Source organism: Fukomys damarensis, unplaced genomic scaffold (assembly GCF_012274545.1).
Source record: "Fukomys damarensis isolate Sample0158 unplaced genomic scaffold, DMR_v1.0_HiC HiC_scaffold_9, whole genome shotgun sequence".
NCBI classification, from domain to species: Eukaryota; Metazoa; Chordata; class Mammalia; order Rodentia; family Bathyergidae; genus Fukomys; species Fukomys damarensis.
Genome location: NW_022900921.1, coordinates 43,957,542 through 43,984,577, shown reverse-complemented (window position 1 = coordinate 43,984,577; position 27,036 = coordinate 43,957,542). Strand labels below are relative to the sequence as shown.

Genomic DNA, 27,036 nt, shown 5'->3' with positions numbered 1-27,036 from the left:
GTCTCTATTCTCTTCCCATGGGGATAACCTGTCTATAAGAGAGACGGGCTAGTGACTCACCATGTCAACTTGTCTTCTGTAAACAATGCAGACCACACAGTGGTTTACAGTCCCAGTATCCTCTATGTTCCCAGAATCCTCTGCTGTTGGGTGTGGTCATGTGACTAGTTCTAGTCCTGTGAAATTACCAGGCCCATGGTTATCTTCTCTTCTAACATCCTCTCATCTTTCCTCATCCATTCACTGAACAGAAACAGCTCTGAAGCCCTTGAACCTGGGCAGGACCTAAAGGCAGAAAGAGCCTGAACTCAGAATAGCCAGAAATTTGCAAAGGTCTCTGTGCAAGCTGGAGATAAAATCCTACAAGGTTCAGTTCTGGAATTTGTCTGCTACTATTAGTCTCATGTACTACTTTGCAAGGCTGTGATGTTTAATATAAAACAAACTTGATAGTGCCTGGAAGAGTTTGTACTTAGGAAATAGAACTATCTCAGGTTCCAGAAGTGGAAATTCACAGCAAGGTATGTGTGAGGTGATGTTGGTGTGTGTGCTAATTGTGTATATAGCACACTTCCTGAGAGTTTACTTTCATTTGCTTGTTTAATCATAGTAGCACACTTGTGGAAGAGTTATCATTTGCCCCATTTTTTAGATGTATAAACTGAGACTCAGGGAAATTATACAAATTATCCAAATCTCACAGGTAGTAGTTGATGACAGAGCTGAGCCCTTCAGCCAACTCTTTTAGCCACTGGGTTTTCAGATTTTGTTTTTGTTTTCTACATTCAGGATCAAACCCAGGGCCTTCTCACTGAGCTATAATCACAATGCTTTTATACAAAATTGTTTATTTTGAGACAGGGTCTTATGAAGTTTCTAAATTGCCCAGGCTATGCTCAAACTTGTAATTCCCTTGCCTTAGCCTTGCATGGTGCTGGGATTGCAGGCATGTGTCATGCCACTATATTAAAAAAAAAACAGAAGTGTTCCCCAAATCTAATCACTAATGTGGTGCTGGCAAGGGAGATGTTTCAGAGCCCAGTCATGGTAGCCTCCCCAGCATGGCCTCGGAGTGTCCCCACAGGGGAAAACCCTCTGCTTGTGCTGTCATAAGGAAAGTGAACATAACTAACAAGAACTGACAACTCAGCAGCCATGGACTAAACTCCTTACAAGATCTAACCTACTTAATACTCAAAATGGCCTAACAGAGTAGTTTCTGTTGTTGCACCCACCTAATGGTTGCAAAACTGAAGTATGGAAATGGAAAGTGACCTACCCAGGTGCTGCAGTTTGGATCTGGAATGTTCCCAAGGCCAGGTGTTGAAGGTCTGGCCACAGCCTATGGCACTATTGGGAGGTGATGGGCCTTTAGGAGGCAAGGCTTCATGGGAGGAAATGAGGTTACTAGGGACAGGGTTAGTGGGAGGAAGTGATGATATTGGTGGTGTGGCCTTCAGAGGGATGTTGGGTCCTAATCCCCTCCTTTCTTTGTTTCCCAGTTGCCATGTGCTCCTATTACGATGTCCTGTGCTGCCACAGGCCTAATGACAGGGCTAAGGGACATAGACGGAAATCTCTGAGATCATGAATCAAAGCCAAGATTAATTTTACTTCTTTTAAGTTGTTTATATCATAATTTTGTCACAGCAGTGGAAATTTGACTAGCACACCAGGTCATCCAGCTAAAAAGTAGGAGTCAGGATCTGAAGGCAGCCAGCACAATCTGCTGAACCCACCCCTCGAATCTCAATAACAACATGATAGTCAGTGTGATACTCTGTACTCCTAAATAGTACATTTTTTTAGAATTCCTATTATTTAAAAAATTTATACCGAATTCCCCAAGACTTTCTAAGAAGAAATGAAACTATTGGGTCAGTGCTACTTTATTTTCATACAACTAAATATTCTAGTGGATATAGAGCAAGAGAAATATCTTTCAATATTTTTCACAGGAAGAAACTTGACATTTGCTCAAAATAATCATTGCACAGCCTCTTTGGATCCAGCTTTCCTTTGCCATTGGATCCTGAAAAAGAAAAGATGTACAGCTAAAGCCAAATCACTCCCAGAATGAAAATGAGGTATTAAATGTATTTTTATGATGTATAATTCACCTGACATATCTTAAATGTCCAGTCGGTCCCCATCATCAGTACTCCTAAGACTTGGTTTGCTATGTCTAGGCCATTAGGATTGTTAAAGCCCTGTGGCCCTGGAAAACTCCCTCCTTCTGCCTTTGCCAGGCACTTCCATCCCCCAGCCTGGGGACCGCTTTCCAGGAAGCTGGGGCTCCAGTGCTGGCTATGGGGCAGAGATGCTGTGACCCATCCTCAGGAAGATGGCCACATGTTCTTGGACCCACATCCTTTTCCAAAATAGAGGAGACCAGAGCTGCCTGGTGAGTTGACTTCCTCTCCCACAGGCCAGAAGGCCAAGGACTCTTCTGGATTCAGAGTCTCAGAGCACCACTGAAGAGAGGGAACAGCCTGCAGAACAGGGAGCCTAGTAGCCTCCAGGGTCTTCTTAAAGCACCACTCCAACACACCAAGGTGGTGGTTTCCTCATCACATGGGCCAGGTGAGGAATCACGGGGGCCCAGAGGGGCTGCATGTGGCTTTCACCCTCATCTCAACTTCACCTTCCAGAGCCAGGCATGGGAGCAAGGGCTGTACTGCTGGCTGGATCAGCCTGCTGCTGCCAGGCTGGGCTGTGGGAGTATCTGCTATGAGTGGATAGAAGAGGACCCTTCTGTGAACAATCATCACTTGCTGTCTCCCACACCCGCATGTCACACATAAAGCTTGCTCAAAAAAACAGTGCTGCAATGGAGCTGACCTTGTACACTTTGCTGGGCCTGGACTTCAATGTTTCTTCCATTTCTTGGCTGAAAAAGATGGAGTGACTTTCACACACTGAGATAAAGCTGGCTGGGGCTTGAATCTTGGTTCAGATCCTCTATCTTGACAGTGCCTTGACGGTGTGTTGTGCTGAGCCCAAAGGCTGGTTCTTCTAACTGGGATCTCATACCCTGTCCTTTTGGACTCACCTGGTAAGTCCCATAGGCACTCTAGTCAGTGTTGCAGGACACAACATTGATTCCCATCTCACCTTCCTCTTTAACCTTTGCTCATGTGGTAGGAGAACCCACAAACATTCATCATGGAACTTCTCAGCCTGGAGACATCACAGAGACCTATTGCTCTCAAAGTACCTTCCAGGAAACAGTGCACTAGGAAGTCATGCAAACCAAAACAAGTGTACACAGGGTGGGAGTATGGAGGGCAGAAACTGTTCCTATGGTCAAATAAATTAGAGAAACAGAATATTAACTCCAGGGAAGCAGAGGGTTCCTGTAGGACTGCTCAGAACCCTCAGTGGCTTTGATGGTGCGTTGTTAATCTTCATAAGTGCTGAGTGTGGCATCTTCCAATTATTTTTTTTTTGAGACAGGGTCTCACTATGTAATTGAGACTGACCTGAACTCACTATGTAGCCTAGGCTGGTCTCGAACTCACAGCAATCCTCCTGCCTCAGCCTCCCAAGTGCTGGGATTACAGGCGTGCACCACCATGCCCAGTGCATCTTCCAATCTTAGCATCAGTGATCCCCAGCATGTAGTTTGGGGGATCTTGGATCCAGTCTGATTTACTTATTTTTCTGATGTAAACACTGAGGGTCTAAGGGTGACAGAAAGCTAATCAATGATGGATGAAAATCTAAAAGAGTCTATGAACTTCGCAAGGAATTCTGTGTTACCTGGAAAGGAACAAAAGATGGTGCCTGGACTCTCCCTGTCTTTGTGCCATGGACCTCAGTGATCAGGAACATCCTGGTTCTGGTTTGCCCAGTGTCTGCCCCTCAGCAGAACTTCTCTCTGCTTCCCATGCTTCTAGAAGTCAGACCCTTTTGGCCACTGTCCAGCTTCCCTTGACAGATTTGTAAGAAAATTTGACTAAGTCATTCCCTAGATACAGGCAGTGAGGGCCCTAGTTCACCATGGGGTCCTGCAGTAACTCTATAATAGGGATGACTGCTGCCAATTTGGCTTCAAAAACAGAAATAAGAAAACCTGGTATACCTTGAAAAGGAAGAATGGTTGTCCCAAGGTGCCAATGGGATCCTGCAATACAAAAATATAAACTTTCACGTAGCCACATTGCATCAAAGGTCCTTCAAAAATGTCTATGGGGGAAGATTTCAGAAAAGGCATTCCAGATCAGCAGCCTCAACAAGTGGAAATTTGCTAGAAATGCAAACTCTCATCCCCAGTTTGGACCCTGTGTATCTCAGGGTGTGGCCTGGACATCTGAATCTTTAGCAGATGAGTCGGATGCACGGTCAAGTTTGGGATTCTCTGGTCTATGGCATTGGTACCAATATGTGCTCCCCTCAAATTTGTACAATGTTACTTTGCTCCTCAAGCCAGAAAGAGCAAATGCCCAGGAGCAGACAGCTCCAGAGGCCTCATTTGTGAAACCGAAGATGAATTTTTACAGCCACAGGCATTGATTGCTAACACTGATTTGATCAATTTCCCCTTTGGTTTCTTTTGTTCCAAGACAAGTCAGGGAAGACCCCTAACTTCAGTGATCAGCCTCAGAGAAGATGTTCAGAGTCTTGCTGCAAGATCAGTCCTTCCCAGGGGGGCCTAGAGGGGCTGGAGGGTGGTCCACACCTACTCTTCCCCACCCTTCCCTATAAACCGCTCTTGTGGGCTGTGACTTCCCCAGAGCTCACATACCTTTTTGGTCAAGTCCACGGCAGCAGGTCCTGAATCCTGGAAGAGAATAAGCAAGGTGCTGGTGAGTTCACATTCAAGACCTTGCAGTTGTCTGTGTGGTTTCTCCCTTCCTGGCTGTGTTCTACAGTGTTCGGAAGAGAGGTGCAAGAAAATAGTGAGAGGGGATGGCTACCCATGGGGCCAAAGGCAAGCTCCCACCCGAGCTCCTTGGCTTGATTTGAGACAGCGGGTTTGTCCAGGTGTGTTTTAATTGCTTGTGCCTCCTCACAGCCACATCTTTGAGATGCACCCCCAGTTTAGGCAGCTTCTGAGGAGAAGCCATTTCAGCACCTTCCGCTTGTTCTTTGTCCATAAACCTGGTGTAAGAGTGGAGTCTGTGCACACCTGGAAATTTGTATGAAGTCGGTAGGGAAAGGAAAAGCTGTTGCCTGCACTTAGGATGAACAACCAGTTTTCCAGGGGTGGAGCAGTTGCCAGGATGATCTCAGGACTTCCTGAGCTAAAATCCAGGCAAGTACTGAGAAAATTTATCATCCTACCTGGGCACAGTGGGTCCAAGAATTTCGACCATACAATAAAAATCTTGATTAATAATTTGAATAGGTTCAGTGATCATTTCTTGTTTTTTTTTTTTTTTTTGGTACCAGGGATTGAACTTGGGTCCTTGCACTTGCAAGGCAGGCCACCGAAACACTGAGCTAAATCCCCGGCCCCAGTGATCATTTCTATTTCTTTCTTTCTTTCTTTTTTTTTTTTTTTCTGAGACAGGGTCTCACTATGTAGTTGAGACTGACCTGGAACTCACTATGTAACCCAGGCTGGTCTTGAACTCACAGTGATCCTCCTGCCTCAGCCTCCTGAGTGCTGGGATTACAGGCATGCGCCACCAGGCCTGGTCGAAACCGATTATTTCTAAGCTTTAAAAAGGGAACAACTGAGCTAAAGACAAAGAATGGATGAGTTATGGGGAAAAAGGATGTCAAGATGGTAAATGTCATGTTACAAATACAAAATAATACACAACACACACAGACACACACACACACACACACACACACACGCACACGGTACGTATGAAAAGAGCAAAAGAGGAGAGGATATGGGGTCTCCAGCCATCTCCTGGGGTTCCAGAGTGAGAGGTCAAGGCCAAAGGACCAGCAGTCCTGACCACAGCTCCCTCCCAACTTGGAGACCAGACTGGAGGGGAGAATGAAAATGAGCCACAAGGCAGCTGTCGAGATTATCACAGCATTAGCTGAATTTAGCAGCATAAAAGTAAGGTGGAAGGGAAAGCACATACTCGCTGCGGAAACCTCTTCATCTTCCTGCTGGCCAGCTCGGCAGCCAGGCGCATTAAGGGGTGCACAGGAGGAAACTGCAAGAAAGGTGCAAAGAGGGTCAGACCGGAGGCTGCCAGAGGAGGCTTTGCAGAGCCCAGGGCTATGCGCATTCCTTTTGACTCCCTTCCCTTACAAATGGATTTAATTTCCAGAGTGAAATACATTTTGGAGTCTGAGCCTGAAATTTTATCTTTTCAATAAAGAACTGCTTGCCTTGATAGCAGGTTTCAATTTCAACACAGCACAAACATTTCCTTAGGGTGACTCAAACTGTCTGCATTAACCCCAAACGCTCTTGTTTTCCTAGTGTTGTCTTAAAGGGCCAGCTGCAGGAAGCTTCTTTCTCCCCACCTGTGATCTCTTATTCCAGGGGCCAGGAATGGGCATCCCTACCTCTCTGTACTGCACTTCCTGTCTGTGACTGCTGGCACACACTCAGGAAAAGGCATCTTGCTTGATTAGTCCTCATCAATCCTCCCCGGATGCTTTTAGTGTAAAAGTTAATTTGTGTCGCAGACAGAACTGACCTTTTTTTCTTCCACTGTTTTTTCTCTCTTTCCTAGTGCAATGAATGGCCTTTGTGGATAATATCCCCTTCCCAACCTGATCCTCCTACCTACCCCTATAATACTGATGAGTCTTTGCTTTTTACAGGAAAAATAATGCTTTGCTGAGTATTTCCCTTAAAAGATACTCTTGAAGGCTTGGAGAAAGTTAAATATGTAAGTAGATGTGTTACTAATGGTAGTATTTCAGTGGCAGTACGACGACATCTGAACTGAGTTACAGTTTATGACCTGCCCTATATTTCTCAAATCACAGGCCACAGAAGTTTACCTACTCCAGTTGATCCCAGAGGGAACTCAAATTTATAGTAAAAATGTTAGAGATAATGTACCCACACACCCCGATAGCCACAGAAGTTGTGCACCTGTGGGTCACTATTAAAGGGACAGTATTTTGCGTGCCACAAAAACCTTGTCAAAATTTGAATAATAGGTCATAAGGAACAAGGGAAGTCGAACACAGTTTTTTACCAGGCTCTTCTTGTACATCTGTTTAATAGAAAGATATCTATTACTTATTTTTACTTTACATTTTATTCTCTAACTTTTCAGATCTGCCCACTACCCATTACCTCTATCCCAGAGAGGAAAGAGACCTGGGGAACTACTTCTGGGTCAGGGAGTATCAGAGCTCTCTAGTTTTCTGTACATACACTGTCAATTCAGAAGGAATAAAAGGTATGTGGAGGTCACTTTTATAGAAAGATGATTATAAAGAAACACTGACCCTGGTTTTAACTGGGCGTGTCGGCTCCTGAGTTCTGGAGTAGTGAAATAGAAACTAAAGAAGAAAAAAAAGTGGTGTTAGTACCAAATGTCACTTGCTCTCATGTGAAAGCTTGTGCTCTGTGCCTGGGCTGGCTGGTACTCACCCTTTTGTATATGTCGTGATTATCCTAAAAAGAGAAGAATGAAGGTAAGTCATGCAGAATTTGACTGAAGCAGACAACAGTCAAGGTTTCTGCATACTATACACCTTCCTGGATTTATTCTACTATTATGAAATCAATTGGCAACCTAAAAAGCAGTTCATCACACAGATTTAATAAGACTACAGCTGATACAGGATCTTACAATTTAAAAGTTGCCACAATCATTTTAAAATTAGATTCCTTCATCTTTTCCGTCATTGGGGGAAAATACTCCTCATTAATGCATAGAAGCAGTACCCTCACCAAGTCCCTGATATCCATCTGAATAAGTGGTATAGTAAAACAACTATGACAATATTTCATTTGCTGCCGGATATAGCTCAGTAGCAGCTTTTTAGGCTTGGTTCATATTAACCAAGTTTTTTTCCCCCTTCTAGTAGCTTCCTACATGAATCTTCACTGTTCTTGCAGAAAGCACAGCTTTTTATTTTTGAGCCATGTTAGTGCTCCAGCCTGCCCTCTCTACAGGGCTGGCAGAGTACACAAAGCACATCTGATCAAGGAGATGCCAGGAAAGAGGGCATCTTACTAAACCAGAACATTTTCACATCCACATTTACAAAATTGTGAGAAATGTGAACTCTCTTTTAAATACAGCGGAGTACTGATCATTCACATCTCATTCACATTTAAATATTCTTGAATCAGTGCAAACCTCAATCAAAACAAAAATTCAAGTTGCTAATCACATTTCTCATTTTACTGCAGTGAATACAATCTTATACTCCTGCAGGCTCTATGGAGAGTTTCTGGGGTAGAAGCAAGCCATGCCAAGGCATCCTTTCTCTCCTTCCCTGCCACACACATATGTGTGCCTGTGCTCAACTGGGTGTAGGCACACAAAACACACCTCAGTCAATCTGCATTACTAATAGCAGAGGCTCTGTGGGAATTAATACCCCATTTTCCCATAATCACCATCTCTAAACAAGCAGGAAGTGTCTAATTTTTTTTTTTTTTTTTTTTTTTTTTTGGTACCGGGGATCGAACTTGGGTCCTTGAGCTTGTGAGGCAGGCCACAGAACCGCTGAGCTAAATCCCCGGCCATATCTACTGTTTTTATAGTTTCTAGTCTTTCTCTCAACCTCCTTTCACAGCAGTGGGATGGGGGGTGGGGCATATTAAGCAAACAAATTTTTTTTGTACCACATTATTAGCTTTATACTGTTACTTTTACTTTTTGGGTCAAAAAATAATGTAGAAGGAAAGTGTTTTTCCTGGTGCTAATCAGCCCTCTCTATATTTCATATACACCTTTCTTGCTTTATTTTTGTCTCTTCAAGAAAAAAAATTCTATACAATTTTACTCATTTATCTCATTTCTTACATATTTCCTCTTAAACATATATTCTATAAGAACTGCTGACTTTTCTTGTTTGGGTCACCTCTACCCCCAGCATCTGGCATATGGCAAGCTCTCAATAAATTTTTTTGAGTGAATGAATGAATGAATGGTAGGGCTCTGTTCACAAGAAGCTATTGGCCTTTCCCATCTAAACTTCTTCAGATCCCATGAAGTAAGCAGAAACCAAAACATGAAGAGTTTATGCAGCTGACGTTATTTGCAGAAGGTAACCTGCCTTATGAATGATCTCAAGATAAAAGTCCCTTGGAGTCACAGACCTGGCCTTTTCTGGAGACCAGAACAGAGGGAACTTAAGTGCTTAGTTAACTCCTATGATCTTTGGGCAACTGAGAGAACTGAAGTCCCTGGAGAGGAAGTAACAGGCTCTAGGTGATATTTTGAGGCAGCCACAAGGCCAGGAAGAGCCATCCTATCTATTCATAGTTGGAAAACATTGAAACTAATGCTGACTGAATAATCCCTTAATCTCCTGCAATTGGAAACAATGAATAAAACTGGCTGTGGGGGAATGGAAAGGACGGAAGGAAATTCATAGGACGGAAGGAAATTCATACCAAGTGGGCCTTTGCATTCAGGAACCCCACAATTTAATTAATACTTCAGGTAGTACATGAACAGCTACACTTCCTATGACCCTGCTTATGCAGGGGATACCCCTATAGCCCCTCTAGGGCAAGGTTGGGGGGCAGTAGGAAGAGATGGAGAAATTGGAATTTTCACCTTGGACTTTTGCTCTAGGGATCCAGGTTATGAAAGATTATGATAATTAAGTCAAAACATATGCATGATAAAAAATATGCATGATAGTAAACTCAAAAGGAGAAGAAACAGGCATGATATATTTAAGTCTGAGAAAGAAAGTTACAGTTGAGTCTTGAAGAATGAGAATTAGTTGCATCAAGAAGCAATAGTAACAACTAGCTCTTAACAGCTATTGTTTACCATGTTCTAGACAACACTGAAAGCACTTCCCAAATATTAAAGCAATTGACCTTCATTATGGAGCTAGTATAGCTATGGTCCCCAGTGTACAGATGAGAAAAAAAAGTGAAGGTCATTAAGACACTGCAAAGTTTAATAGAGTTGGAATAGAGCTCAGGTAGTGTGGTTTTACAGCCTGGTCTGTTACCTGCTGTCTGAGAAGGAGGCAAAGGCATTTTTGATGAGGAAAAGATTATGGAAAGCTACCAAGGGCCTGGTGCATTTGGGAACAGTGAGAGGTTCAGTGTGGATGCAGCCTGGCATGTCTTGGGCAGAGAGGATGAACAAGCAGGAGATATGGCTCAAGGTGAAAGCAGGAGGCTCTGCCAAGATCGTGGAATATCCTGAGACCACCCTATGTTCCTACAGTTAAATCCACATTCACTTTAAATCCATGAGACTATTTCTTTTGTGGTTGCTATAGTTACTGTTAAGTCTTTTACATGAGATTTATTGTTTGGAAACTGCTATATCATATATATATATCTATATATATAGAGAGAGAGATATATATATCAAAGTATAATATACAATAAGATATATCATGACACATGTAGTTAATTTTATGATGACATAGTTATATGATGACATGTGTAAGCACATACATGAACCACTAAAATTTTATGGCAACTTATATTTAATAGAGAATCTAGATATTTTCTGAATGTCTGTCCCCTACACACAGAGAAACATAAACACACACACATTTTCACATACAGCATTTTTTGTATGTAGCAAAGCAGTATATTTATTACATGCATATATTATGCTATTAACGATCATATGCATTTTTTTTTACCTTGGGTTGGTTAGAAAGCAGTGCCCACTTATTCAGGCAGTATGCCAACTGCTGAAAAGCAGAATGAGAAAAATAACTCAAAACCAAGAATAAGTGCCTTCGTTAATAGAATTCTATCATAACATATTTAAAATTCTAAAATTGTTCCATTTGTGAACCTTGAATTATCTCCTCACACAACGGCAGTGGCTCTCAGCACAGCTGAAGATGCCTTAAGTGCAGCCGTAAAAATGGCAACAGTGAAGATCTGCTGCAGCCAAAAATCTGATCTTAAAATAGTTTTAAGTGAACATTATCCACATGATATTTTCAAGGCCTAGATTAAATAAAAATCTCACAGGACTGAGAAATAACCTACCTCAAGCTGCACAATATCCAAGCCATCTGGAGGGTGAGCTAATGGCTGAAGGAATCCTACATGAGAAAAGACAAAAGCATCAATTAGAGAAAATGGGTTGTCACATTCCTTTTATACCTTTACCATAGAAAACAGATTCTAGCAGAACCATAAACTATGAATGAGCTATCCTGAAGAGGCCAATGAGAAGATAAGAAATGATACAATGCCATTAAGAGAATTTTCAGAGAAAACACACACACCTACCTACTGCTACCTGAAATTTATACCCAAATTAATTAAAGACCTTGTCTGAAAACAAAAAATGTTAAAAACAGCAGAGGATGCAGCTCAGGGCAAAGGCCCTGGTTCAATTCCCAAAACCACCAAAAGAAGTAGCATGCTTTTAATCTATTGCCTCAGGAGTTTCCAGCACAGATGTTAGCAAACCAGGAAAGAGAATACTATCTAGGTAACAACTTAGTTTTTATTTTCATGGAATATATAAAGATGTCGTATCAGATAATGGTGTAAAAAAATAATGTGCATCAGAATCACACTTGGCACTTTTAAAACATTCAACCACCTGTCTCTGTCTTCTGGACCCTCCAGGACTGAAGTTCTGGGCAAAGGTGATACCAGCCTTTAGATGACCCTGCCAACACTTTTCTCACTTAAATGAGCCCATCTCTTTTATATATGATACAACACTTGGAGGAACAGCTTATATTGTGTGGATAAATACAAAACCTTGCATTTGGATTTTTAAAAAATGTGGGACAGTAGTTATACTTTTTAAAAATAGACTTGAGTGGTCTTATGTTTCCTTCATTCTTTTTCTTTTCAATAGTCTGACTTGACAGGTAGAGTTAAAGTGACTGAGCGTAGTTTTCTCCGAAAAGAGCAAAATCAGAAAGTATATGTTAACTGCCTTGAACTATCTTAAGAATGGTCATAAATAAGGAATATTGGCACTATTCTATCCCCAAGAATAGAATGAAGGCTTATGGCTGGAAGTTACATGTGATCAGATTTCAGCTCAGTGTAACGAAGTGTCCTCCAATGATTGCGATCATTCAGTAATGAAAAGAAACACAAGCCAATCCCATCAGGACATATTGAGGGTCCTGTGTGATACAAAGGTAAAGGCTATAGTGACCCTATCCTCAGGGAACATCAAATCAAATAGGGAAAAGAGGGTTTTCATAGAACTATATACACAGTTAAATAAAAAGTATCAACCAATTCCCAAATGTGTAAATAGATAAGATCCTCTTGTAGTCCAAAAGGGACAGCCACTGGTTATCTTGGGGTGGCAGTGAGTTGGAGGTCATTGAAAGTACTCATAATCTTGAAGACCTTCTGGGAGAAACCAGAGAACCCTACACTCTGTGAGGTTAGACCAGACAGTCTCCACAGATTTTGTAATTGGGCTTTAGGACATGACAAAACATGCATAGTATTTGGAATATACTTTCTCCCTGAAAATATTCTAAAAAAATTTCTACTAAATCAAAATTCTACTGGAAAAGAATTTAAATTTTGGAATATTCTGTGTTACCAAGGGTAGATTTTCTGCTATGGCACCCTTCGCTGCATCTTATGGCAAATTACTTGTATATGATGAGGATGGACTCGAACTACAGACTTTTCCAATACCTCAGATCTCTTCACACCACGTTAGTTCTCTGAAGTGGACAAAGGGATGGTTTAACAAAGTCAGCACCGAGGACAGCACCTGGCCTCTGAAGATTGGCCCTCCACCCGAGCCACGCTGTGTTCTGGTCCGTTCTCCTGAGGGTCCTGAACCTCAAACGGATGGGACTCACAAAGGGGCCATGCAGAACATAGGACTTCTTTGGTGCAAGAGATGTTTAAAGACAGTCCCACTGGGTAAAGTTTCACTTCGTAAGAGCCTGCCACACCCAGCTGTGTCCACGCTTCCTTAGTGGGTTAGAAACTAATGAGAGGCCAGAAAGTAATGGAGTAGAAAGCGGACAGGAAAAAGGGATACAGCTAGACCCTTCCAGAGCCGATCACTCTGAGGGATCCAGGCACCTTACCTGAGGAGATAATCTGTATCATGCAAAAGCAGTACATTGCCAAGACGGAAGGGAGTTCGGGAAGTTGTTTCATCTCCAGAGCCTGGTTTCTCTCTGCTGCTCACAGATGTGTGTTGCAAGGACTAGGGTTCAGCATTTCCCCAAGTCCCACAGGCAAATGCAGCCCTCAACTCTTTCTGATCAGCCCAGAGCAGTAGGTGCTTTTATTGGCAGTGTCCTTGAGTCCATTGGCAGAGCACCAATCAGCTTTGCACAGGAGGACCCGGGCTCTCTCATAAATGTCATGCTGGGCCCTTATTTGTAGAATAATATCCTCCTGGTGTAAGCATTATAGAGAGTCATATTTTTTCAATCTAGCAATAAAAATAAAAAGTGGAGAGTCATAATTGTTACTCTATAATGGTGTGGGAAACACTTTTGACAGGAAAGACTTTTCTCTCTTTTTTAATAAATAAGGGGAGAGAAATCTATTTTAATTAAAGAACTGGACATAAGTCTATAATCTTGCATGATGAGGTCTTGCTTCCTAAGAAGCTGCTTATTTTCCACTATTAACAAAAGATATGGTTTAGTCTTTGATGCATTTAAGAAGAATAAAATTTGGAATCCTAGATATAACTTTACCAGGAACCTCAAATTCAAGTAGAGTTGTTATTTTTTATCATGGTTGGAAATCAGCCTATTTGAGGCTTTCCCAAATTCTATGAACAAATTAATATTTCAAATTAAGTCAGTATTCAAGAAAGCATGACAATATTTTTGCTTGATAATAATATGATAATAATAATTAAAAATAAACAGACTCCACTTACTGAGTTCCTACATGTGGAGATCTGTTTTTGTCATTTCACATGGATTATTCATGCAATTCCCATAGAAAGCACATACTAGAGGTGCTATTATCCTCATTTTATGAATGCAGAAACCAAGGCTAGGAGAGATTAAGGAATTTATCAAAGCTCTCTTAGCTATCAAGAGAAAAGGCAGGAATTTGAATCCAAAGATATCCTAGCTCAGTCATGTTCTTTTTTTTTCTTTTTTTTTTTTGGTTTTTTGAGACAGGGTCTCACTATGTAGTTGAGACTGACCTGGAATTCACTATGTAGCCCAGGCTGATCTTGAACTCACAGGGATCCTCCTGCCTCAGCCTCCCGAGTGCTGGGATTACAGGCATGTGCCACCATGCCTGACTTTCAGCCATGTTCTTAAACATATGGGATATTGGTTGATAATTCTTTTGAAAAGAGCTCCCTTAGGTTAGATAAGGGGTAGAATAAAGGGTAAAGAATGAGGTCTTATACTTCAGGCAAAAAGTAACATATGAAATAAGTATCTTTAGGATTTTTCCCATTACACACTTTTAATTTTTGTCTTTTTAGAGATTTAGAGATAACCAGCAAATGTTGAATGCATCCAATATGCCTCAAACATGTTGAATATTTTTACTTATAAAATTTTTACTTTATTTTAAATTGACTTACTTTACCTGTCATATAATTTTTTTTTAATGTTCAACAGGTTTTATTAGTATCTTGGGCTTCTGAAATTTTCTTCCACATATCCAGTTGATTTTCTAGTCAAGGGTTACCTGCTAAAAGTTCAACAGAGATGACATTAGATTAGAAAACAGTCAGTACAAGTTTTTTGACTAAATTAACATTCAACAGAAGCTAACTTTATAACATGCATTTGGGTTCCAGGGGTAGGTTATAGTTGAATTTCTTCCTTCTGTTTTGCTTAATCATGTTACAGGAAAGGAGCTCAAATCTTTATAAACAACACATGACTTTTGTTCACAGAAGGTAGGATGTGAAAAATGTCTTTGCGCCATGCTAGAAATTAACAGCAACTTTACAAGAAATTCAAGGTCTGTATATATTAAAGTATCAGTTCCTTTTCCTACTATGTTGGAAAAACTGAAGAATAAACATGAATAAACTGGGCATTTTAAGAAAACTAGGCAAAAGCAAATGTGGCAGCGTTCTAATATATCTAATTTAGAAATTTAGGTGCTAATACTGTATCATAAAAACCAATGCAATTAAACTGTGGGTAATGACAAAGGATTAGTTTATATATCTGTAGAAAGTCACTGTGAAGTAAAATAAACATTAGGAACCCTTAGCCATGGTCTCGGTTACCTGGGAAGGCACACACTACAGAGGACCAGGAAATAAACAGCTTTTCTATTTATAGTAACATTGAGGCAGAGTCAAAATCCAGTAAAAGGTAACTGGGAATGTAATAATTAGAATGATCTCCATTCTGTCAAAGTTACTACTTAATACATCATCCATGTTGAGTCGTTATGACAATGATCATGAATGACCGCAGAGAAACATACAGTATTTGAAACATTCTAAAGGTTTTGTGGAGGCTACTGTAAAACAAAGGATTTGAAGTAAACTATTATACAAAAATAAAAAACCAGGTTGTTTTTCTCCAAGTTCCTGGTTTAATAAGGACTTGTTTATTTTGAGAAAAAAGATTCCAAACATCAGGCTGTTCACAAAAATAACCCACAGTATCAACTCTAGAAAACAAAGACTATTACACTAATTTTTCTAGAGGATGCATTTGACATGCCAACTCTCATTCACAAAAATACATTGTTACATTTGTGTTCAACAGTCCCACAAAGTACTTGATGTGGGGAAACACAAACTTCTAACTCAAAGCTGCTCTCAGATGCTACAACTAAATGAGATTGCCTTTGCAGCTAGGGAAGCAACTACTGAAACCATGTATGGGTGGAAATAACTGTACTCCCTGCATAACGAGAGATTATTGTGGAGACAGCTGAGAAAAACCATACAAGCTTTTTATTGTTAAGTCATAAAGAGGTATCAAAATTAAAAAGCAAAGTTACAGGGTAAGACTTAACAAAACTACTGGGAGCGTCAAAGGAAGTGAAAATGGGACTAGGCGCAGGGCAATTATGAACATGGGAAGGACAAAGAACAGTGAGCATGTGCTGAAGATACTAGGGGAAAGGATCTGGTGAAATTTTGATTTTAGACAAGCGCCTAGGTAAAGAAATAATGGGACAAGACTTCTAAACCCCACCATATGCTTAAGAGTCATCCTCGCCATTGGCGCCGTCTCTGTCATCCTCTCCTTCTTCAGCCTCTTTTTCATCATCCTTGATCAACTCCAGCTGGTCATCTCCCCGATCTTCATATAAGGACCTGTCATATAATTTTTAATGAATGAGAAATTTAAGAGTAATTTTTTTAGTGGAAACTGCTCAGAAGGAACCATTTATTTGTGCCTTAAAAAAACTTTTTTTTTGCCAAAAAATTTCAATTCTTAACAGTGGGAATTATAAATTACTTTATAGCTGTAACACATTTTTTCTACTTTGAGCCAGCAAGAAATAGAGGTTTCTATTTATTGCATTATTTACAACTTTGGTTCAAGGAGAATAGTCTGTGGTCATTAAGCACCAGGCAGAGATTATGCCATTCATATTAAAATATGCCCACTGTCTAACAGTAAGTATTTATGAAATGAAAGGAAAATATAAATGAATGCTGTTTGAACATACACCATTTAAAAACAATTCAGTTCTAATAAGTATAAATCAACAAGTAAGTACTTGCTGAACATTTTGGTCTATATTCTTCAGTAAATTGGTGCTGTATTCATAGACATACATTTTTCAAATTATCCTCTAAAATAATTCTGATTTATATCAAAGTTGTTTCCCTGTGTATTTTGCCCATATTATTTCTCAGATATTTGGGACATAAGCAAAACTATTTTGATAAAACTCAAAAATAGAAGAAATTGTTGATATCTGTGTTGTTATTATCTGACAATACTATTATGAATTTTATCATCTTCTCTGGCAATTCATATGTTGAAACCCTATTGCCCCAATGTGACTGTCATTGGAGACAAGGTTTTCATTGAAGTAATTCAGGTTAAATGAAGTCATAACAATAGACTCTAATCCAATAGGACTGATGTCATTATTAGGAGGGGCACTGGAGAGCTCCCATTAAAAATCACATCTAACATCATGTCAGTATCCACTGTATAACTGAAAATGCAATAACCTCTACCTTAAACTCTTAACAGTTCCAGCATTGCTTAAAAGTCCAAGTCTAAAGTCTCCTCTGAGATTCAAGGCAAATTCTTACTTTGAGTCCCTGTAAAATTCAAAAAGCAACTTACCTAATCCCCAAATACAATGAAACAGGATGAATGCTCCCATTCCAAAAAGGAGAAGTGTAGGATTAAAAAAAGAATCCAACCAAAGTGACATCTAAACCCAGAAGAGCAAACACTAAGTCATGTAGCTCCATAGCCATCATATGAGGTATACTGTGGTGAGATGTGAGATCCAGAGGGCTTGGGCATCTTCATCCTTATGTCCTTGCTAGTTGATGCCCACATGGCTTTTCTTGGGCTGGTTCTATTCACACCCTGCAGCTTTCCCTTGCAGATATTGCATGTCCTTGGTAACAATGATGTCCTGAGGTCTCAAATGCACCTTTGGCTTCATTTCCACAGCTTCACATGCCAGCCTCTCACCCTTGGTTGTACTCTCACCCTTCCTCTAAAATATGGGCAGAAACCTCCATGACTCTAGGACTCTTGCATTCTTATACCTGAGAAAAACAGCATCACATGGATGACATCAAGGTCTGTTACTGGCCTGAGCAGTAGCCAGGAGTGTAGCTGCGGTGGCTTTTGGCCAACATACCTCCTTTGGGCCAAAACTTTACATATGGTTCTCTTCTGGCCCAAACTTCTCAAACCCTTTTGCTCTGCTCTTTGCTCCAAATTGTCATTATAAAGTGGCTCAAAGCTGTCAGCAATCCCCATGTCATGGCCCAAGTACTGGGCTGCCTAGAAATTTGCTCTGCCCTTAAACTCAGCCTCTTGTAAAGCCTCAGGACTTTGGGGAGAATGGAGACAAGTTTTTGTTAAATTGTTGCCAGAGTGTAATGTGCACAATCTCTAGTCATATTCAGTAGAGTCGTTGTGTCTACCCAAAACCTTATGAGTACAGTTTTATTTTACTATTGAATACATTTTCTTTTGACATGTTTTCTATTCTTTTATACTATGCCTGACTGTTACACATTATATTAAATACTGCTGTATTGTTGTATTTATTTTGTGTAAAGAAAGGGATATCAATGGAATTCCAAAACAGAGAGGACTTGGTTTTTGAAAAATTCAAGATCAGAGCTGAAGACTCTGGAAATCAGAGCTCTATATGAGCAAATTGCTATGGTCTGAGATGCTGACCTGGAACCACAAGATTTTGGTTTCCTTTTTAAAAATCTGTATATTAATTAAGATACTATAATCAACATTATTAGCAGAGAAAAATACAACAGGATAAGAACAAGCAAAAGCTTTAGGGATTCTTTTTATATGGAGGGAAGGGAGAAAAGAGCAGACAGGAAGAAACAAGGAAAAGGAGAAACAAAGAAAAGAAATAATATAACTACCTATCACAAAGGAAATATTAAATAAACCACGGGATATCAATAAAATATTAATATATATACTGTTAGAAAGAATAAACTGGATCTATAAGTTTTGAGAAGGCAAGTTTTTATAACATAATAATAACAAAACTGCAATCTGCATGCTTTAGTATCAAATGTTTCATTTGTGAGGCATTAGCTTCTGCTGATAGAAAACCATTCCAAAACATAGTTGTCTAAATATTCTGGTTTCACAGTTCAGTCCTCATTGTGTGGGCTGAACTCAGCTAATCTCAAGAGGACTCATACATTGGCATTCAGGTGTTCAATAGACAGGGGCCTGACTTCTTTCTCCAAATGCTCTCCTATTCCCCAGGTGGCTGGCCTAGGCTGGATTTCATGCTCATTTCAGAGTTCTAAGACAGGAAGAGTAGAAAGTACACAGCATCTTGAGTCCTAGTTTGGAAGTAGCAGAACTTCACATCTCTTCCACAGTGCTGGGTTCGTCAAAAGTAGTCATAAGTAGACCAAACTCAAGTGGTGGGAAAACCCATGTATCTCAGGGAGATATGCTGACAAGTGTTATAGCCAGCTTTGCATTCTACGAACCATCTCGTACATAAAAATTTATTCAAAACAGAACGTGTCCTTATAAATGGACATACGTAGGTAAATGTGAAATGAAAAGGTGGGACTCTATGCACTCGTTCTTCCCCAAAGAACAGTGATTCTCAGAAGAGGAGTGAGATTGTGAGAAGGCATTAAAATCTACTGCATTATGTATACTTTTAAATTTGTGCATTGATAATTTATTAAATGCTTAAAACCAAATAAGTAAAAATAAATTTAAAAATGTAATGATCTCTGAAACATTCTTTGATCTTATGGTACAATATTCAATTGTAATTGAATTGTACTTGACTTGAATTTAGGAGCTGTGATTAAACAACACACCTCTTTTATGAGGGTCTTTAGTTGTGCTGTTGTGGCTGCCTCAGTGTCCTCAGTTAATTGAAAACATTTATCTTTCATTTGACTTTGAGAAGGAGCCCAAAATCTAGTTATTAAGGCGGATCAGGACACACTACAATCTTTTATTTGATAGAATTTGCCTTAAATACTTTGAATCAATTCAGGCCACTGAGCCAGCCTTGAAAAAGGCAGCAAAGATAATTTTTAGAAATGCTTCAGAAAGTGGCAGAAGTGTTTTAGAAGTGAGGGGGAGTATTTTGGGAGGGATTAATGGCAATGTGTCTTTTACTGTGATACATTTTAAAATTTTTTATTTCAATACATATTTTTATTGTATCTCATACATATATAAAAGATGAGTTCCTTTCATTATTTCATTACAGTTATTTTCCAGAGTGTTTCATTTGCTAAACATTACTGAAAGGGTTGTGACCAGCGAATTGTCAGTGTCAAGCCAATTTAATAAGATGTAACATTTTTCAAAAAAGGCACTCACCATGTGGAGTTCCCAGACCATTTGAGACAAGCATATGCCAGAGAACTAAGCTAAAAATGCCTCTTCTTTCCCACATTAAATTACTTTCCACTTTGTAAATGGTTTTTATGATCAAACTCAGCAAGTTTTGAAGGAACTGAACTTTAATCAGTAGGATATAAAAAACAGAATTTCTAAATAGATGATATTCCTATGTTCAATATATTACTTTCTTAGTGGTATCTCATGTCCTTCAAAGACTCTGTTAGACCAAAGTAAAATAAGATGCAGGTATGGGAATTAATATTTGTGGGCACTGTCAAGGAGGAAAAAGTAATTTTTCCCCTTGGTTGATACAGAGCCCTGTAAAGAAAGACAAATTAATGAGAAAAACAAAAGTGTAATAACACAGTGTTATATTTTGAATGATGGTGTCTCCTCCAAAACGCATGCTGAAACTTAATTCATAGTGAAACAAAATTTATCCTTGGGTGATTTTTAAAATATGAGGGTTCTTCCCTCCTCAATAGGATGAAAGTCCTTATGGTCATCACAGGAAATATTCTAAAAGGTGCATCACAGTGTGTATATAATGCCCACATTTATTTTTCAGGGATATTTCTATTGATAAATTATTTATTTTCATTTTATGAGTTTTCTTACATTATACAAGGTATATTTAGCAGGAAAGTAAAATATCAATTATCTTAGTTACTTTTCTCATTGCTGAGATGAAATACCCAGCACCCAAAGTAGAAGAAAGGTTTATTTGGCTCATAATTTGTAGAGGTTTCAGTCCATAGTTGGCTGGCTCCAAGGCAGGGTGGCTTGGCAGAGGGGCACGGCAGAGAAGAAACAGTTTACGGAAGGCAGAAGACAGCAAAACCAAGCAAGTGATAAGCCTCTTTCTGTTCTTTATATCTTATCCAGGCTAGCCACCTTAGGGCAGGCAGCACTCACACCCCTAACCCTAATACCCTTAACCCTAGCATTGCACCATGAATCAGTCCCCTCATCACACACTTTGGATCTAGCCACCTCTGACAAGCCCCACCTATGCCTGCATTAGGCTTTGGGGGCACATCTAGATACAAGCCATAACACCAATAAAATAAAATATTGAATTTTAATATTAATGAATATTTAGAATAGATATCAACATTGTCTACATCAACTGTTTGCTTGCTTACTAAATTAAAAAAAGAAACATATTTTTATATGAAAATACAAGTGAAATTCTGCCACAGGAATAATCTGTGCTTCAATTATAACACCTAAGCATTTTCACACATGAAAACAGCTTGTTTCGTACATAGGCATCGCTTAAACTGACCACATGTGTGTTTAGCTTTATTTTCCTTTTTGGCAGGCCTTACTTGTCACCTCTCTTGTCTTTCTCCTTTGTCAGGAGTTTCCTATTCTATTATACAATGTGTACTTAGCAGGAAAATAAAATATTAAATATGTACTGAGTGTTTAGAACATCAACATTTTCTACATCAACTGTTCATTGTTTACTAAATCTAAAAAATAACCACAGAAATAAATTCCTATATGAACTACAATGAAAATGCAAATAAAACCCTACAATAAAAAAAACCTTTACTGTAATTATCACAGTTTAGGCACCTTTCACATACAAAAGTAGCATGTTCCATACACAAGTATGACACTGATAGCACGTGTTTTGTTTTCCTGTCTTTTTTTTTTTTCTGTACTGGGGATTGAACTCAGGACCTTGCACTTGTGAGGCAGGCACAGCACCACTGCGCTAAATCCACAGCCCCTGCTTTCCTGTCTTTTTCGGCAAGGCATACTTCACATTTTGCTGGTCTTCCTGTTTTCTGTGGAGGTTCTTGTGATGTTTCACCCATCTATTCACTAATCTACTCTAGAATTCTTTTGTGGAGCTCTTTGGGCAGAGACATACTGTTTTTCCTCTGTTGTAATTGATTGTTTATCAGTTTAAGTTCCAATCTTATAATAAAAATTTCCATGATATTTTGTGCTTGTTATTTTCTTCTTAAACTATGAAGCTATTTATGCTTGACACAACCATTGACCAACACTTTGTGTTTTGAGTGACGTTATAGCTGCTGCATCTATTCTGCCTTTAATTGTTTTGTAAAATGGACCACTTCTAGCTTCATTCATGTTGAGGATTCACTATCAATTTTTTGTTCATTAGTTTGGCTTTTTTAAGACATGGTCTTGCTATGTACTCCAGACTAGCCTTCAACTCACTGTGAAGAGCAGGCTTGAACTCACAGGATCCTCCTGCCTGAGCCTCTACATATTGGCATAACAGGTGTGCACCACCATGCCCAGTTTCAGTATCAATTTTATCACCATGGTATAACACTGACAGTGTTAATGCTACTTTGTTTTCTTCACCATATAGGAGACCAATGTTATGCTTTTCTGAAACCCGAAGATTACACTATATATTTCTGTATTGTGAACTTGCAACATTTTATTGTGGGGGGAACTCTGCTTTGTTCTTTCAAATAGTTCCTGTGCTGGTCAACTGGTGTTTTATTAGCCAATGTAACATCATTGAGTAACTAGTGAACCAATTGTGGAATGTGACATTTTGGTACTTTTAAAATAGGTGCAACAAGTCTGTTCGCAATGCCATATGGTTTATTGTTACATGAATAAAGACCTGGTGGCCGAGTTTCAGGATAAATTTCTAAACACAATGGGAAAAATGTCTTTGTGTCTACCTGGGCATATATTTTTATGCCATATTTGGAAGGCTTGTTTGGATTATATCCCCGAAAGCTACAACAACTACAAAATGATGCAAGCTGTTGGTCAATTATCATTTATTTGGATGGTGTATAAATTGCTTTCAAAAAATAAGCACATAACAGTCACATTGTTGGATTTTTTGTTTTGTTTTTTTGGTGGGTCTTTTTGTTGTCAAAAAATAGGCAATTCTAAAGGAAACCAAATCTCATGAGTCGTTATTGATCTAAAAATCTCAACACCACATGACTGTCACTTCTCCATAAATCCTTTAGATTCCGATGATTAGAATGATAAGGTCCTGTTAGGAAGGCTTTTAGTTCAGATAGAGAAGTGTCATGATAAATATATTTTTGAGTATTAGTATTGGTGCATGTAGAACATTTAACTGTTCCTTATTAGTGCATGCTACAACATCTTGTAGCATATTGTCCATTGGGAACAATTTCCAGCATTGGATTGCAATGTTGGCATTTCATCCAATAAATTGTACCCTTGGCAAGAAGCTAATAACATTTTCTGACCTAGTCAGAAATGTTGGATTGTTCACATACACACAACCATTTTGTAGCATTTTGACTAGTCAAATATTTGGTTACGTTACCATTTTCTTCCTCATCTGAATCAAGGTCTTCATTGTGTGCTTTTCTGTCATTCTTGCTAATTTCTTTGGCTTACATGAACTAATTCATCATTGGTAGCTGAGTCACCCGATGACTCACTTTCAACTTCCTCCCAAAGTTGTAAACGTGGATTTTCATGTGACATTGTAATGAACTGGACTAATTCTACAAGAAAAATCAAAAGAAAGCATTTAATAAAACAAATTATAAATGCACAAAAATGTAACAAAGATCATAAGATAGGTAAAACTCACCTCTTGATACTTTGACACAGGTTTGTCTATCAAGTGGATGAACACAAAGATTAATTTCTATACTCCCCCACTGCAGCTACTGAGATGCACAGCTGGCTACCATTATGCTAAAGTAAACATTTTCATTAGAAAGTACAGTATGGGCATCTGTTTCCAGGGATAGAAGGGCTCAAGGTTGATGGAAAGACTCTCTTGCTCTTCTACCCATTAAAGGAAGTAATTCTTTTCTCCAGAAGATGCACCAAATGGCATGTTGGAAGTTAATATATTGGAAAATAACACCAGCCCTCACCAGACAACACCAGCACCTTGACCTTGGCCTTCCCAGCTTTCAGAGTGTAATAAATAAATTTCTGCTATGTATCGATTACCTAGTCTCAGGTATTTTGTTATAGCAGCACAAACAGACTAAGGCACAGAGATAACTTTCAGTATACATGGGAGGTACCCATAGAAAATGAGTAAATCTCAGTGATGGCTTAAGTAGTATCATCAGTGAAAACAAAGAAAGAAGGAAATAGGGAAGGCTTGGTTATAGGAAAGAGGCCAGGAAAAACAAAGAAATCAAGGAAAAGGCTTATTTGGCAAAGTGAGTCACTGGCTTCTCCATTGATAAGTTTCTAGTGATGTAGAGTCATCCTTCTCTTCCTAGTACAGACAGAGAGACACCCTTACAAATGAAGATTTCCTTTATAGATATGAATTTTTCTTACATATGGAAAACTTCTCTATTTTCAGAGCTTCTCCTCTGTCTGCTATTTCTCAAAATAATAAACTCAAAATAATCCTTATGCAAAAGAGGCATATTCTGTTCTCCTACAGTCATATTTTGGGGTGCCATATTCTGAGCCCCATCAGCATCTGTTTATATAGCAAGCATTCTTAGAAAGGTTTATTTCAGCTTCTGGCTGTCAAATCTCAAAAATCTGTTTATTGGCAGAAAAGGTTCCTCCCCCGTTGGCTAATCCTGTTCCCACCCACGTGAATATACTCTCTTTTCTTCCCACCTTCTGTGCCCGTATCCTGTTCTTTCTCTTGGCCTTCACATCTGCTTTATTCTGGGTTGCTTGATGGCAGGGAATAGGGAAGCCATGTAATTTCAAGAGAACCAGAATGTGCTAACAGGCAAGATCCATGAAAGGTCCATACCTTTAACTTTTTATGTTTTCCTTTGTCAAGAGGTGTATATCAGCTCAATGTGACAGTTACTTGTCCCTTAGCCTTCAGTTCCATAAATACCTTTCCTTATTCTTTTCTGATGATGCAGAGTTTGAAACCAATAAATAAACTTCTTTCCAGCTGGCTTCCAGAGAGTTTCTGTCAATGGAAGAGGAGGGTAGGAGAAGATTGGAAGAAAAAAGGAAGAAAGGAGACATTTCTTTTCTGCCTCAGTGTGGCCTTCAGTAGCAGCAGTGTCTCTGAATGACATTGGACTCCAGGGCTCTGCCAGTCATGAGGTTATATGCTCTGCTTCCTGAAAACGAGTAGAGGGGTAACTGCAACAATATGATAGAGATCTCATTGGTCTCTGTGGTCAAAAAAATGTGGGCTCCATGCATATGGCTTTTCCTGCAGTTCCTCCAACCATGGCAGAGGGAGAGTCTGTCTGTAGATGTTAACCCCTGAGTAATGTTTCCTTCCAGCCACCTTACAGGAATGCATCTTCCTTTTTTTTTTTTTTTTTTTTTTTTTTTTTTGACAGGTCTTGCTATTCAGTTCAGTCTGGCCTTGAACCCACTATGTAGGCAAGGCTGGCCTGGAACTTTTGGTGATCCTCCTGCCTCAGTATCTCGAGTGCTTGGATTACATACAAGTGCATGACACCATGCCAGGAAAGACTTATTTGTTGTTTTTTTGGAGCATAACTACATGGAATAAATAAATTTAAACTCTCTAACTTGATAAGCTTTACTTTAAGTATACACTGATCCCACTGAAGGGGTGAGGGAAATTTCCCTGTATCCTCTGAAGTTTTGCTGAATTGAAACAATAAACGGGGGGAAATGGTATGCAAATTTATTCGTGTGCATTTATTCATCATAGGCACAGGATTACTCAATAACCCAGTCAGGTGCAGATACTCATAGAGGAGAGCGTTATAGGGTGTATAGGTAATTTGGAGGGGTAGTAAATGATTTTATGGGGGATGAATGAGCCAAGGGGACAGACAATAGTTTGTAAACTATTCTCCTTAGAAGAATGAACAGACTGGGCTTGTGCCAAAGTCAACCTAAGTGTGATTATATTCCTCAATCTTCCTCCCTGCAATGAGAATTTAGGTAATGAACCCTGGGGTGGAGTTGGGGTCAAAGGCAATTGTTTTCTACTTTGGTGCATCTGGTCTTGTGTGGATATGGGAATATCAGAGTGAAGCTTCTCTAAGCCTCTGCTGCTCTCCAACTGCCTTCAACTTTTAACCATCAGCATCCCAGGATACTATGGTCTGAGCTTCAACACCACCATCACCTCAGCGATAGTAACAAATGTATCCATGGCCTTCCAAAGTTTCCTGAGCTCCCTTATAATCTCTCCCTTCCTTTCCCTGTTGGCTCATCTGCTTCTACCATTACAGTTTGCATTTTCTAGAATTTTATAAATGGAATCATGTAGGGTGTATCACTCTTTTAAATTTTTTAATCTTTTATGTAGCAAAATTGAATTAATCCGTGTTGTTGTATATTTCAATCATTTACTCCTTTGTATTACTCAATAGTGTTCTGTTGTATATATCAGATTTTCGCTCATTTTTTCCCATTCACTTCTTCATGACTTTTGTGCTATTTTCAGTTTTGAGCTATTATAAATAAGGCTACCATGACCACATATGCACAAGTATTTGTATGAATATCTGCTTTCTTTTCTCTTAGGTAAATATCTAAATTTAGAATGGCTAGGCCATGTGTTAAGTTACATGTCTAAATTTTAAAGAAACGACCAAGTAGTCTCCAAAATCATATCACCTTACATTTTTAACAGCAGTGGGTGAGAATCCCAGTTGCTCCGTATCTATACCAACACATGGCATGGTTTGTTTTACATTTTAGCCACTCTACTCCTTCCAACACTTTAGTAACTAGTACCTCAAATTAATGTCTTTCTGTTAACAATACCTAGAATGATTTATTTGTTCTTAGGTGGATCCTGGCTCCAAATAAGCACTGAGAGACACAGTACTCACTGCATGTCAGATAAATAAATGAACTAGCTTAGGGTTTGCAAAAGTTGAGAAATCAAGAAACATGTCTATGCAGACAGTGGTTATGATCACACACCCATTAAATTCTCTTTTCATTTTTTCCTTCCTTGCATTTTAAAAAAGTTTTAGTAGAGCAGGACTGCTTTATTTCTTTCAGTACTAAGTAACAGAAATCTAGGTCTTAAAA

The 27,036-nt window shown here is 39.3% G+C and overlaps 1 protein-coding gene across 2 annotated transcripts; it reads right to left on the bottom strand.

The window, feature by feature from the left end:
• Positions 1 to 1,629: 1,629 nt before the first annotated feature.
• Nms (neuromedin S) lies at positions 1,630 to 25,307 on the bottom strand. 2 transcript variants are annotated; one of them, XM_010637132.3, is made up of 14 exons: positions 24,803 to 25,307; positions 23,381 to 23,564; positions 16,198 to 16,319; positions 14,618 to 14,722; positions 13,132 to 13,484; positions 11,090 to 11,145; positions 10,732 to 10,782; positions 7,526 to 7,549; positions 7,381 to 7,434; positions 6,048 to 6,122; positions 4,748 to 4,783; positions 4,085 to 4,126; positions 2,842 to 2,890; positions 1,630 to 2,032 (listed from the first exon to the last, which is right to left on the bottom strand). In XM_010637132.3, exons 5-14 carry the CDS (start codon positions 13,202 to 13,204, stop codon positions 1,953 to 1,955), a joined length of 540 nt encoding a protein of 179 aa, XP_010635434.1. In that variant the 5' UTR covers positions 13,205 to 13,484; positions 14,618 to 14,722; positions 16,198 to 16,319; positions 23,381 to 23,564; positions 24,803 to 25,307; the 3' UTR covers positions 1,630 to 1,952. The 2 variants fall into 2 exon arrangements, 1 of the variants encoding a protein (XP_010635434.1); XR_004516441.1 differs by having other exon boundaries at positions 1,993 to 2,032; positions 2,842 to 3,052; positions 14,618 to 14,719.
• Between the last annotated feature and the right edge of the window lie 1,729 nt (positions 25,308 to 27,036).

Coding starts and splice junctions, on each gene's coding strand:
- Nms (XM_010637132.3), bottom strand. CDS start 13,204: ATGAAACAACTTCCCGAACTCCCTTCCGTCTTGGCAATGTACTGCTTT. Junction 11,146..13,131: donor GATACAGATTATCTCCTCAG/GTAAGGTGCCTG, acceptor TTTCTCATGTAG/GATTCCTTCAGCCATTAGCT. Junction 4,127..4,747: donor CCGTGGACTTGACCAAAAAG/GTATGTGAGCTC, acceptor TTTGTATTGCAG/GATCCCATTGGCACCTTGGG.